General features: G+C 42.4%; 3 protein-coding genes across 5 annotated transcripts in view; all 3 read right to left on the bottom strand.

Annotated features, from left to right (window-relative positions):
• RB195_010317 (uncharacterized protein) overlaps positions 1-13,768 on the bottom strand; it is a gene marked incomplete at both ends in the record, with an annotated part of 32,499 nt that overhangs the window by 5,244 nt on the left and 13,487 nt on the right. Inside the window, 2 exons of one of the 3 annotated variants that reach the window (XM_064191262.1) lie at positions 118-190; positions 12,981-13,082. In XM_064191262.1, the coding sequence (XP_064048843.1) occupies positions 118-190; positions 12,981-13,082 (175 nt within the window). Of the gene's footprint in view, positions 1-117; positions 191-2,386; positions 2,456-12,345; positions 12,442-12,980; positions 13,083-13,768 lie in introns of those variants that run through there. The other 2 variants (XM_064191261.1, XM_064191260.1) reach the window with 2 other exon arrangements.
• RB195_010319 (uncharacterized protein) lies at positions 2,536-3,015 on the bottom strand (the record flags this gene model as incomplete). The annotated part of the gene is made up of 1 exon (XM_064191264.1): positions 2,536-3,015. The coding sequence occupies one exon, from the start codon at positions 3,013-3,015 to the stop codon at positions 2,536-2,538; it is 480 nt and encodes a 159-aa protein (XP_064048846.1).
• RB195_010318 (uncharacterized protein) lies at positions 3,340-3,672 on the bottom strand (the record flags this gene model as incomplete). Its single annotated transcript, XM_064191263.1, has 1 exon — positions 3,340-3,672. The coding sequence occupies one exon, from the start codon at positions 3,670-3,672 to the stop codon at positions 3,340-3,342; it is 333 nt and encodes a 110-aa protein (XP_064048845.1).

The raw sequence follows: 13,768 nt of genomic DNA, 5'->3' as shown, positions 1-13,768 counted from the left end.
GAAATTTTTTAAAAATTCATGTTGAATAGTTGAGCTCTCAGTATAAGAAAAAGTTTAATCCCCGTGAAAAAGTCAGAAGAGAGATTGAATGTGGAATTGAAAGAACTAAAAACACACCCACTGCCCAGATAACGGTCTCATAGACCTCTTCAAAAATGCTAAGATCGATAGACAACCCTCTGAACGATACCTGCAAAATACGATTCGGAATCAGAAATAGCTGGTTATTCCATGAAAACAACTAACAAATCTGGACACTAAAAGGAACAACCAGTCTCTGACACATTACAAAAATGCCATTTATTTGAAAACCTATAAAGAACTGGCTAAATACTGATTCGCCAAGAGAAGGGCAATTCATTTCTCAGGTCTAGGTAAAAGATCTCATTCATTTTAATTTGTTCTACAAAAATATAATGCAATCAACACAAGAGGCCAATCAAACCAGTGTCGAGTAGACATCTCCGTGGCAGACATAAAATCATTAACTACTTACTACAGCTACTGAAGTGTGGTAAATTGCATAAGCTGTTCACTGAACTGGCTGGCTCGGTGGGACCACCGCTCTGTTTGTAGCCTGATTGGAGATAACGAGGGACTCACCACGATCGCACGAGCTTATGTATTAGCACCACACTACAGGTGGTTTTAATTCTGCTGTAATTGGTTAAGAATTTACGCAATGTAAGCGTTAAACTATTGAGTAATATCTACATTCGGCTTAAAACATGACGCAGCGCATGCTCCGTCTACGTCGTTGAAGGCCGGCACAGACCACCACTCTTTCCTTATAATAATAGATGAGTAGGTTAACACAATCGCAATAAATTCCTTTCCTATTAGCTTTATCTGGCTCCTAGGATGCATCTAAGATCTTGTAAGAATCAACTTCGCCTCTTTTTTGTGTAGTGGTGCATGATTAGCATTTTCTGTGATCGGAATCATAGTAAAATCCTAAATTCCATTCTAGAAGAAGGCTCATTATGTACAGTTACGCAAAAAAAGAAAGATCCAATTCCCGGGTGCGGGACAAGAGGTATCTGTGAAAACCGGCTGACCGCCCCTGTCCTCCTTTCAGCACCGCGCTCCTCCGCGTAATTATGGCTCCCGCTCCACCAGCTAGATATCTTCCACCACCGCCTGAAATCACCTATACCCCGCCTCCCTTTTGCTCTCTGATCAACTCCGCGCGCGACGTTCGCGCCGAGATGAAGCGGTGGATAGTGCGAATTTTGAGGGACGGGAAGTGAAAAACGAATTGCCGCAGCGAATTCTGATGTACGGATATAGTAAACTAAGCACACTTATTGGGAATAGAAGAGAAAAAGTAGATCCTTCTATGCAATGCAACTTTACATAAGTAAAAATTATCTCAAAAAGATGCTCCAGGGAGAAGAATAACATGCATATATTTTCACACATCTCATAATTTAACACATTTCATGCCCTAAGTCTTCTATATAAACTAGCAGTGCATAAGTATGTGTTTGTCACGATGCCATTCAACGAATTCGTGTTCAACTTTCAACTGCAGCAGCTATAATAACAACTTTCTGCGATTATTACTCTGTATACATTCTTTAAACTCTTTTCTACATTTTACCTTTTCAAAATTTTACTTAGATATAATGTTTATATAGAGCGCATGTCAAATATTTCAATACTTGCTTGTACGTTTTTTTATATAATAGAACTTTGCATGGTTCTTCAAATTTCTTTCAACAGCGTTTTGTCGCTTCATTTCTATCTATTCCCTACATAAAATTAATGTGACTGGTTAGGTGTATTAGTGGCGAAGAGATACCTTTGTATCTTCGAGATATACCTTTAGGTACAGTGTATGTCTACGAGTCGCCATTATTCGCGCCTCGTTAGTCGTTGGATGCCAATTTTATCCAGCTAGATAAGCAAAAAGAAATCCTTAGAGAGCGAAAAAAAGTAAAGAAGACAGCAAGAAGATAGCATAACACCGATCAATGGGACATTTTTTGAAATATCTCTTGTATTTCCAGAGATGAATGAGTGTTTTCCACATAACAAGTCGGAACAGGATAATTTCGTTTTCACTAGCATTTCTAGATGGCATATCATTTATACAAACCGATTTCATTCTTTCCTTCTTTTATACTAACTTACAAGCATACTTTATGTAGACCTTCAAACAACATCTAATTCCAGGCACTTTCCTTTCCTTTCGATTTTAAAAGCGCATCATAAGAGCTGTAGGCGCGGCGAAAAAAAAATCGCCGTAAGAGCGGTAGGCGTGGCAAAATGGGAGGGGAGGGTGGCGTGGGCGGGGCATCTTGACGTAGCAGAAGAGGAGCAATCAGGCTACTGTAGCGGTTATGACGGTATCAGGAGATGCGCGGCGCAATCAACGACGCACATTAGCCTCTTGGATATGCGACGGCACATCATACGGGTACCTCTTGACCGTTCCCTCCAATTCCCGCATGCTGAAGTCTTTGAGTAAATGACTTAGGATTAAGAGAAACTCCTTTTTGTGGATGTCGATACAACCGAAGACGAGTAGCTTTATTGAAGTCGAACACGTGACAAAGCGAAGTGTGAAGTCGAAGTGACATCAGCATCTATTGAGACAATCACGTAGTCCCCCGGTATCGATGATTGTGACGAGACAAGGCGTGAAAGAGCGGTGTCCATGTGTAGACAACATCCTTTTTCGTAAGAGTGTCCAAAGAAGCACATAGATTGTGGAGATCCTTGACGAAAGTAGAAATTGATGAGTCCAAGAGAAGAGCGAAGTTGACTGACGTCCTTCGGAGCGGGCATTTTCTGAATAGCTTTGATCTTTTCAGGATCGGAGCGTCGTCCTTGTGCGTTGATGACGAACCCAAGGTAGGTGATCCCCGTCTGCAGGAAAGCACATTTGTCGAGTTGAACGCGGAGTCCGTAGCCTTGAATCCGCTTGAGTACGGCCTCTAGTCGGAAATTGTGTTCGCCGATGGTTCTACCAGTAACCAATAATGTCGTCGAGATAGGCGGCAGTTCCATCTATTCCAGCGACAAGAGCATCCATACATTGTTGGAATATACCAGCAGCTGGTGTCACTCTACCGTCAGCTGGTTAAAGCGGTACAGTCCTCGGTGCGTTGATAGTGAGTAGCTGCTTTGAGACGTCGTCTGCTTCCAATTGGAGACACGCTTCGCCTAAATCGAGCTGTGAAAAGTAGCGTCCTCTGTTGAGTTTCGTGAAGGTGTCCTCTAGGTTTGGAAGCGGATGCTGGTTTTATTCCAGTGCATCGTTCAGTCCGGTTGAGTAGCTGCACAGAGGCGGATCGATCCACTTTTCTTCTGAACGACGACGATGGGTGCTGCTCATTCTGAGTGATCAATGGGCTCCAGCATGTGTATAGACACAAGTCGACCGATTTCGGTTGAAATCTTCGGCATAGCAACATAGGGCACCGAGCGAACCATGAGAAAAACAGGCTTGGAGTCGGGCTTCAGAGCAACTTTAGCCTTTGACTTGGTACAACATTCCAGTCCAGGAGCGAAAACTGCTTGAATCTTCTTCCTCAGGTGCGTTGCGAGAGAAGAATTCAAGGTGCTGAGCGTACTTGAAGAAATGTTGCAGATGGAGCCTTTTGTCATGTGACGAAAGAGTGGCTCGTGTTGGGCGATCCAATCTAAGCCCAACAGCGACGGCATGTCAGCTACATGGCAAGTACCATATCATTCGGTGGTATTTCGACGACCGAAACAGAGTTTATCTAAGTCTGCTCTTCTGTGTCAATCACAGGAGAGCAGACTTAGATAAACTCACACCGCCTAATGTCAATTCTCATTTCATCGCAGATATAAGGAAAGCAGAGAGGTATCTTAACTGTGTTGTGGTTTCCAATTGCCGTGGTCGTTCACTATCTATCGTCTTGTTTCAGACGTTCGGATTTCATAACCATTAGAAACTGCAATTTCGCAAGCCAAAGTCAACGATTCCTTTCTCTCCTCATGTCCACTACAAACGTTTGTTGCCGTGCGGGACATGTTAATCACAGCTTTCTTCATTTGAAATGGATGTGCAGATAGAAAAACATAAATATTTATAAATTTTCTTATTACTGGGCTTACGATTCTGGAACCATCTTATCCTATCCGTAGGAGCTCCTACACCACTAATTATACTTTTCACTTTGAATGTAGCAGGGTCAGTTGCTGTTAGACTGGAGCTTGTACGCCTCGATAAGGAGATAGAGCGGTGAACAGATCGGCAGATCAATCTTAAAGGCATCACCCCAAGAATCTGGGGTGGAGGGTGATTCCGTCCATTTTCTCCTAAATGCCGTAAAAAACGGCCCGGAAGATGCGGCACGTGCACAAGGCTGGCGCGCTCCAATCGAACTCATTGTGCAAAATAGCGCGCCCGAACGCTCGAAGCCGCATCTTCCGAGTCGTTTTTTACGGCAATTAAGAAGAAATGGACGGAATCACCCTTCCCTCCATAATCTACGACTCCGTATAGGCATAACCCACCTGAAACCCGCACCTCCCCGGATTCGTGGAGTGATGCCTTTAAGGCGAGCAATGGAAGAGGTAGGAGACTCAGTGGATTTTGCTATCTTAACCCATTAGTCTTTTATACAGCGGAACTTCTTCACGAACCCACTATCTGAGGAAAAACGATATAAAGAAGCATCCTGCAAGTGTCTATCTGTCATTGCAATATTCAGCTGGTGCGGAATGACCACAAACTCCCTTCCTTTATCAGTTGTGGATAACCTTTTTTGTTTAAAGTTAATCAACTCTGGAACTTTCTTAATCCCTTGTGTTTGTGCAAGGGAAATATTAAACTTAGTTTTGTCCTCACAAGAGGGTGTGGTGGGGTGGTTAGAGGTGCCGCTTCCTTCGCGATCGATCCGAGGTTCGAATCCGCCCTAGTGCACCAAGCTCTTCATTCCTCCGGGGTCGATAAATTGGTACCAGACTTGCCGGGGAGGATAAAAACACTGACTGGATACATCGGCTAGCCACCGCAAGTCGTTGTATGTGCCAGTTACACGTTCGTAAGCCTCAAACGATTCTGAATTGGAATGAACGTGGGGGCGCATCCCAAGCGGACTGATTAACGCCAGACACTTTATCCTTTATCCTTTCTCCTCACGAAATCGAGCTACCGTTTCGTATACATCGTTTGCAAGGAGACGGAATTTCGCATCTACACCTGGATTAGTTTGTTTTTTTGTTTAAAGAACACGCATGGGAAAGGTATCGACAGACTTTCTCTGAGTGATCTTTGGTTTCTTTCCCTGTCGTTAAGATTTTTACACATAGAATACCCATAGAACATAAAAACACGACGAAGCCGAATGATGAAATTAGGGTCCAATCTTCGAATCTAAAACGTTGGCTCGAAAATCGCTGAAGGCATTTTGTATCCAAACTAAAAACCCTAAAATGAGCCGCAAGGGCAAATGTCTTTCGATAAACTCGCACCATATCTCGGATGGTTCTTCTGATCTGAATGAGACATTCAAACCATTCGCTCTCGTGATCGATCAGTCAGCGGTACGTGCTAAGGGTCTCCCATCCAAGGTGAGCAATCAGTGTTATCGCTAAGTTGGTGATTGAAAAAGTAGGCATGGAATTTATCAGTTTATTTGTGGAGAGGTCTGGCCGTTTAATTTGTGAATTGGATTGCCCATTTCAAGCTCTGAAGAAGGCGATTCTGACGAAATGTTAGCCAATAAAAATATCTAATAACCTTGTGTACAACATACACCAAAATCAATAAGACATCCAACTATGCAGAGGTTCATTGAAGGTCGAAGTTTTTAATTGGTTTCGCTGTTAATTCGTCACATTCATCGTCGTCGTTATTTTGTTGCAGCTTGCAGATGGCATCGTATGCTTTTGTTTTTGCTCTGCACGTAAGTCTTAGTTCATTTCGCTATGGACAAGAGTTTGATAGTTCTGATTTTCCGTTTTTAGCAGAGAATTCCTCTGTCTCATCATCTTTTGAATTTGTTAATCTTATTTGACTTTTATTTGATGATATTGATTTCGAGAGAGGACATAGTTTTGTAATGGGATGCTGAATGGGAGTATTTTCATGCCGAAGATTGATTTTCGCTGAGGGAACCTGAGCTGTATATTAGTTCCGCAATTTTCCCCATTAACCAACTTCACCCTGGGATGAATTTGAGTTTGATGAGAACAAGTTCACCTACTGGGAACTGACGTGCGTTATGTCGGCAACTTTGTGAATGTCTCTTACCATCGTGAGATACTCCATTCTTCATGCTTCTTCATCCCATTCCTCTTTGGGTTCAGAAACGTTGTGTATATTCTGAATCAAATGCTGAGTCATGATCTTTTTCCTGCTCTGCGTTTAGGATCAGCAGTGAAAAGCTTGTGTTTCCTCGGAGACAGTCGACGTAGCGCAAAGGAATAGCTACCATCTTAGTAGTACTGATCGCCGTGAGAGGCCTCGTGTTGATTATTGCTTCAATTCGGGTGACTAAGTTGGCGCAAAAATAATGCGTGTTTTCAAACATTCAGCTTGAAACTCTATAACTCGCATGAAAATCAACTTCATCAATAAGAACCATTACAGTCCATGCATCTTTACCTGCGAGTTACAAGTTTGCTCATTTTCGTTGCACAAAGTCCAAACTTTTGAAGTCCGCGAACTTCTGGAAGTAGTTTTCGGCATCGCCTTAGTTTTGGAAGATCTCATCCTCTAAGGCAACTGTCCACATGTTCATTCTTGTTGCGCAACTAGTCGAGCAGATCTCAAAACGGCTCCTTCTTCGAGACTCGATCAGTTCATTTTCACTCGTCCACTTGTTCAAATTTTCACCATTCCAATTTTTTTCCCAAATGGCGAACAACTGTTGGATGGTCAACCACTAGTTCTTAGACAACCTTTCGTGTTGTTTTAAGCGGATGATCTTCGATAATTGCCTTCAGCAATTGGTCGCCATTTTCAGAAGGGCGGTCGCAACCTCCTTTACTTTCGATGTTCAGATCGCCACAACGAAACCTTTAGAACCAACATCGTACCGTGGATTCGGTGGTGCTTCCCTCACCCCAAATAGCGTTGATATTCCGAGCTGCCTCCGCTGCAGACTTGCTCAGCTTAAACCCAGAGGTAGATTTGGTGAAAATCTTGCCTGGACATATTATCTTCTAAGTCTTGGTACTGACCAAATACCGATTCTCGTACAAAATCACTTCAGCACTAATAACCACAACAGAATGCGCTACAAAACCTTATACGGCTTCTTATATTAATGATGGGTGTAACCGGAAAAATTTGTCGTGAAGATAAGACAACGAAAAACGCGCATTATTTTTGCTCATCTTTGGAATCTCTCTGCTGATAAATTTTCAACAAGTCTGGAAGGACTGCGCGGATGCCTAAAGGCACCACTCCACGAATCTGGGGTGGTGCGAGTTTCAAGACGATAATGCCTAAACGGAGTCGCAGATTGTGGAGAAGAGGGTGATTCCGTTCATCTCGTCCTGTATCAGTTTAAACGAGCAACCCCGGAACGCGTGGGGTGACGCCTTTAAGCAGGTATATAGGATACGCGCGCTATCCTGTTAACCTTGAGAGCAAATGGCCCTTGAAAGGCTTTGCGCATCGAACTGTGTCAAACAGATGGCAACAGCGCCATTGGAGGTGCGCCGAATGGAAGGCTTTGCGCACAGCGACAGATTTTTTTTATGCAGTTTTTAGGATTTGTCGCAGCGACCACGATCGTCGCGATAGCCAGAATAGTTGGCGTTCTAATTTAAGCAAATGATTGTTTCCGCAGTGCCCATTGTTCTGAAATAGTTTACCGAAGAGCAGTCACATATGTCGTGGATAGGTTTCAAAAGAAAGTCCTCTACATTATTCATACCGTTGGCAGTAATCTGCATACCGGGAGTAAATTTCGGGATGGTGTTTAGAGAAATGTTGTTGCCTTTGGTTCACGCCTTCAGCTAGTATGTAGACGAACATTCCGACGAGTACAAGTATACGCAAGGCTTTTGAGAGGCTGCTGTACCGTTTTAACTGAAAAACGCGTAAGCTTCAGCTTCTTGTGCTTCTTGGAAAACTTCAGGTGGTGTTTCGACGTTCCTTTCTTCCACTGGTTCGGTTGAGAAGGTTTCAATTGAATCTCTGTTTGTAGGCAGTTGTCTTAAACTGTCGTCGAGTAGCCGCCAAGAGCCACTGACCCAGTTGTTACTTTTGAGCTGTGTTCCTGTGACACCACAAGTGTCATGATAGGCCGGGTTTTGTTGTCCTAGAAAATGAAAAAGGTGAATTTAGGGTCCTACTGCTGTAAATCTGTTCAATATTGTTCGTAGTCGATCGCGCTAACTCGTGATGGAGAGAACAAGTTTCCAAGAGGTGCGAATCCAGCTCAACCCAATAAGTCTTCCACTTACAACGCTTATGCTCGCACGTTTTTACGTAGCGCCGATGAGCTTGATTCTCCTAATCGTGGAGCAAGCAGAATTGCAAGTAGTTTCAGCCCAGGTATAGAGGACATGCTTTTTTGGCGTTTTGCCGCTAGCGAGGGTTGAGACTTCGCTGTCCATTGTGAGTAAAGACAGCTACTGCTTGGTTACCTGGATCCGCAAGTATCCAAGACGTACTGTGCTTAATTGCCGCCCTTGTTTTCATAAGTAGTTGAGGAAGTTGGATGCTATCTTTCGAGTACCGGCTTGCCAACGATCAATGAGTTCAGAATCAACTGTAGAACTCCATTCAAGTCTCTTAAACATGATGCGCAGCACATGTTTTTGCTTGGATAAAACGGGGCTGAAGCCAATGGGATCGTAGACAGAATAATGTTAGCACAATTAAACCCCTTTTGTCGTAGGGTGAGAACGGAAATCTATTTCAAAAGAGAATATGTCGGAGACAGGGTTGTAATCTACGCCAAGCAAATTCATTTGTTCCCACGGGGCCTGATCACTTTTGACAACTTGCGAGTTGCCAAGATCACAACTGCTGACTAAGACTCTAAGGTTCAGCGCTGTAACAGGAAACAGTTCGTTTGATTTCCTATATTTCTCGATTAATTCTTTTGAAGCGGTTGCTATCATAAGTACATTATCAACGTACAAATCTTTCTGAATTTAATTTGCTAAATGGGTTTCGATTTTTCTATGAGATCACCATGTACAGAATACCAGAAGACGTCTTCGTGCCAAATGACACTCGTTTCTACCTATTTTCAAGCAAATTGCTGTCGAAGAGGAGGAACGGTAAATAGGATCGTGGCGGATTCTCCGTAAATGTCTTCGAGAAATTACGTGTCCAGTGGTTATACTTTTCTGAGCGCTAGACGCAAAGAACTACGCTGTTATAAGGAAATATGTGAGGACAACTGAAAGATGAGTGGTGTGAGTTGTCGAAATTATCGAATAAGTTAAAGAACAATGCAGCCAAAAGTACATGTCATTTTGTACGGTGTTCTAATAAGAAGATCGGGAGCGAGTTTTGTCTAGACAATATCTTCAGGAGGTATAGAAATCCCATCAAATGAACTTTTTTCTTTCGAGAATTCAGAAGGTCCTTCTAGCCGGAAATGAATTAGGCAACAAAAAAACCTGGGAGTTACAGGATAATGATAATCCTATTTCCCGGCACTCTTGAAAGCTGGAATACTCCGCTTTTGATAAAAATTTCCATATACGTAGTCTGAAGCTATTAGATATATGCTCCTCTCATTTTTCACTGGAGGATTTCTCCTGCTTCTGGTACGGTTACAAGTTCACCTCACATCACAAAGTTCTAGTAGATGTGTCTGATTCTCCAAAACAATTTAGTGGCTCGTAAATTATATCCTAGTCGGTGGTGCAGTGTATGATTAGCGGCAGGTAAGCAGAGTCAGCTATTTAGGTAGCAACGAAGGTGAGTTTCTTTAGGACATGCACCATCGCTAATTGCTCTGCCGAAGCATGATCGGAGCATACTCGAAAATACGGGGGGACCCTCTTTACACGCACCCATGGAAGAAAGGTTTACCGTGGTCTCGAATCCAGAGCAATCTGCATAGAATATGGTGGGATTCTTGAATACGAATCTGGGTGAAGGCGGCTTCTATGTCCGCAATGAAAATTATGGGCATTTCACGATTTGCAACTAGGATGTCGTGGACTTCCTTCAAGAAGGGGCTCATGTATGAAACACTTCGTCCAGGAACAAGCGACCTCTTTGCAGGCATCGAAAACGAGCAGAGTAGGTCTAAGTTTCTTCCAGCTACCTGAATGAGGCATGTATTATGTTTCAACCGAATCTTGTACAGGTTCTGTGATTTCCTCAATGTTGTCATCGTTCAGGTACTGCTCAAGAATTTTCACGCACCATTTTCTGGGTTTTGAAAATCTGTTCAAGAGTTTGATTTGTCTTTTCAGAGCCAGTTTACGGTTGTCGGTCAGTCTTCGATATTTTCTTTCATTGGAAATGGGGCAGTAACATACTTCTCACCAAAGTCTACATTTTGCGCATTTAGAGAAATATTTGAGCGTTTCTTCCTCATCTATGCATTCTTTTGTGGATATTCCTAAGCCTTCAAACTCGAACATACTTTTGATCATTTCCGACACGGTCATTTCATTCGCAGCAATTGTGTTGCATGAACTCAGGTTTACCTCACACTTCCTCATCTGTGAGTCAGTGTTACCGCGACCGTATGCTGTAAATTCGAAAACGGTCTCTGCTATTCTCAAGCCCGTGATCATATGGAGTGGTGGTGTGTTTTCCGAAACGAGGGCGGTGTAGAAGTCGATTCCCACAAAGATTTGCGGGCTCTAATGCACTCCTCTTATCTGGCTATTGGCAAAGTAAATGTTTTCTTTCAAAAACTGAACATCTATATTTCCATCAAGCAGACAGAAGGAAACCCTTGGTGACCGTTGGCTTACTTCTCTTGCTTCGAAAACTAGAATTCTCTCCCTTGTGATGCCTGGATTTTCATCTGAATTTGATCAAATACAAAAAAGATCTCTGTGATCCACCTTATGTCTGATGCCTGGTAATGTCCAAGATCCGGAATTATTACTGGTTACAACTATTTTACGACGTTCTTTTTAATACACAAGGCGGCACCCATACTTTTGTGATTCCCACACCCGAAGAAAGCACATCCCAGATCGGTGTTCAGAAAACGAAATTTGTGTGGAGATGGTTGCTCCTTCTACCGTTATTGCCGCGTGGCTCAAGTCGTTGCGTGATGTACTCGAATCGTGTGATTACTGTTTCAAGGCGATTAAGACACTCACCCACTTTGTATGACTCGCCGTCCTTAACTTCTCTCGAAAATTTTTCCACTATGTGGCAAGAGAACATTTGCAGAATGATCTCGGCCCACTTTGGGTCTTGTGTATCTGTAGCGTTGTACCCGGATGAGACCGTTTCGGTCGCTATAAATCGAAATTCGTCATTAAATCATCATTAAATCGTCATTAAATTCTTCGCGACTGTGTGCGCGCAGCACGACTTCGTAGGACTTTATATTCGAAAAGTATCGCGCTGTTCAGAGTTAGATAACTGGCTGAAACAAATAAACATGGGTCCGAGTGTGCGCTTTTTTCTGAATTTCGCAACTTCGCATCGGAAAGCCTGACACTAATGAGCTACTATTCCTTCGGTATTTGATCTATCCATTCTATATAACACTCTTAATCATATGTGGTTTCGCACAGCCATGGATTTGAACCAAATCCTCCATGGAATGGAAACAAACACCCACTTCACAAAAAACCTTTAAGTTCGCTAATAGATGATATGATGGAGATGGCATGTGCAAGTTTCGAACCAGTCGTTGTAGGAGTTACGCCATCCAACCTAAGAAAGCAAAGCCACAATCCGCTGTTGCGACGAGAACGCAGTGAGTTTTATTGATTTCTTTTGGAACACAAAGTAGATAAAGTAAAGGATAAAATGTACGGCGTTGATCAATCCCTATAGGGACGTGCCTCGCACTGCTTGAATTTAGGATCGCTTGAAGTTTATGAACACATACTGAACGCATACGAAGCTTTGCCATGCCTTGCTAGGGTGAGCCGATGAGTCAAGTTAGTGTTTTTATCCTTCCAAACTAGTCTAGAAGGATAGTAGAGTACCAATTTATCGACCCGGATGTCAGAAAGATGAAAGGCTTGGTTGGCAGTAGGATAATTTCTAGCCTTCAATTGTGCAGTCACCACAAAACACTTCGAAGTTCCGTTCTTATTTTCTCGCCAACAAGTTGTAGATGAGATAAATCAGGTATATAAGCTTAGTTCCTTACAAACAAAAGCAATCCTTTAACTTTCCATTCTTTTCATTTTAGAAATTAGCTTCAATGCATAACTTCCACTCTAACATAAAACTTCGATGTTCTAAAATTTCATAGGACTTTGTAGTGTACTACATTCGTAATCTTGCAAAAATATGGCTTCCTTACGGCTGCATGCATGTGGAGGAGAGTTGTAAGACTGCAGAGAATTGATAAATGGAAAAACAATTGGATTGCTCAGTTCGTACCGTTCCTCCAGTTCAGTGGATGTAGGGGCTCGTTACGGCTAGACGGGCTCTTTGCCTCACCTATTGCTTCATAATGAGTGTTTGGGGAAATTTTTGAGGTTAAAATTTCTCCACCAACAGCAATGAGCTTGCTTAAACCCAGGGTTTGCGGAAAATTTTCTTCACTTTGTGAAGAGATTTTGTCGGAAGAAATTTAGCAGACCTTGCAAACACTGATGGCCCTGAATATCCAGATGCCTCATATTCCTATATTTGTGAAGAAGGAAATGTGAATCTTTATAACTTTGAAACCTTGAAATTACCCTCCCCCTCGCACCTCTTGATAGAAGGATTCCAACGTCGAAAATTCCCCCGAATGTTGCCTTCAATTGCCCTACCTGAGGTAGCCTAACGTCCAAATGTTTCGGGTATAATTCCACGCCTTCTCTCGATATTCTGCCGTGATATAGGAAGCCAATGCATAAGCCATTTTAAATAATAAACGGCCAACCTTCTTTTTTTCACCATCCAACTCGACCTTTCGCACTTCTTTCTCATAGATAATATTGACGCCATGTCGTTTCAGGTTCCCCGTCACGAGTTTTACACAGTCCTAAACTACTAACTTTGCAAAAGCTACTGTAGTACATATATTTTACCAACGTTCACAAATAGTCTACAGACAACAAAAGTAAGAATGATGCATCTTATCGAAGGATACCATTTCGCACAACTAATTGCTCAAAATTCAACATGAACATTGCTATAATAAATCACAAAACATTCACAAAGTTTTAAAATCAAAAGAAGAGCCAATACTCAATGTCATTTATACTACCACTTTCGTGCGTAATTTCAAATCTTGCAGTGTGATTAGTCCTCAGACAAAAGGATTGCACATCTCCGCAGTTTACATCTACATTCCGAAGATTTCTGCTGAGTGGTTTCCACGAGGTAGGATACGTACTTCCAGAGAAAACTAGAAACTAGAACTAAAAACTTTAACTTTGAAATCGTAGATCTTTTGGAGGGTCAAAGATAAAGTTTTCAGCATATGCATCGTAAAGATAAAAAAGTCGAAAAATTTCACTTTTGTCCCTTCTAGATTCCAAAAAGACTAAGAAGCGGGAAAAAGCAGCGACGTGACTGTTTTGTAGCGCATACTTTCTTCTCTAAAAAAACTAACTGAAATATTTCTCTTGGTCCTCTTATTACGAAGTTATTCGCGATCTTCCAGGCTTAACAATGTGCACAGAATCTGAGCTTTTTGGTCATTAAATTGCATTAAATCCCCTTCTG

The sequence above is a fragment of the Necator americanus genome, chromosome III (assembly GCF_031761385.1).
Source record: "Necator americanus strain Aroian chromosome III, whole genome shotgun sequence".
In the NCBI taxonomy this organism is placed as follows: domain Eukaryota; kingdom Metazoa; phylum Nematoda; class Chromadorea; order Rhabditida; family Ancylostomatidae; genus Necator; species Necator americanus.
Note: the sequence above shows the minus strand (reverse complement) of the source record. Positions and strands in the feature narration are given on the sequence as shown.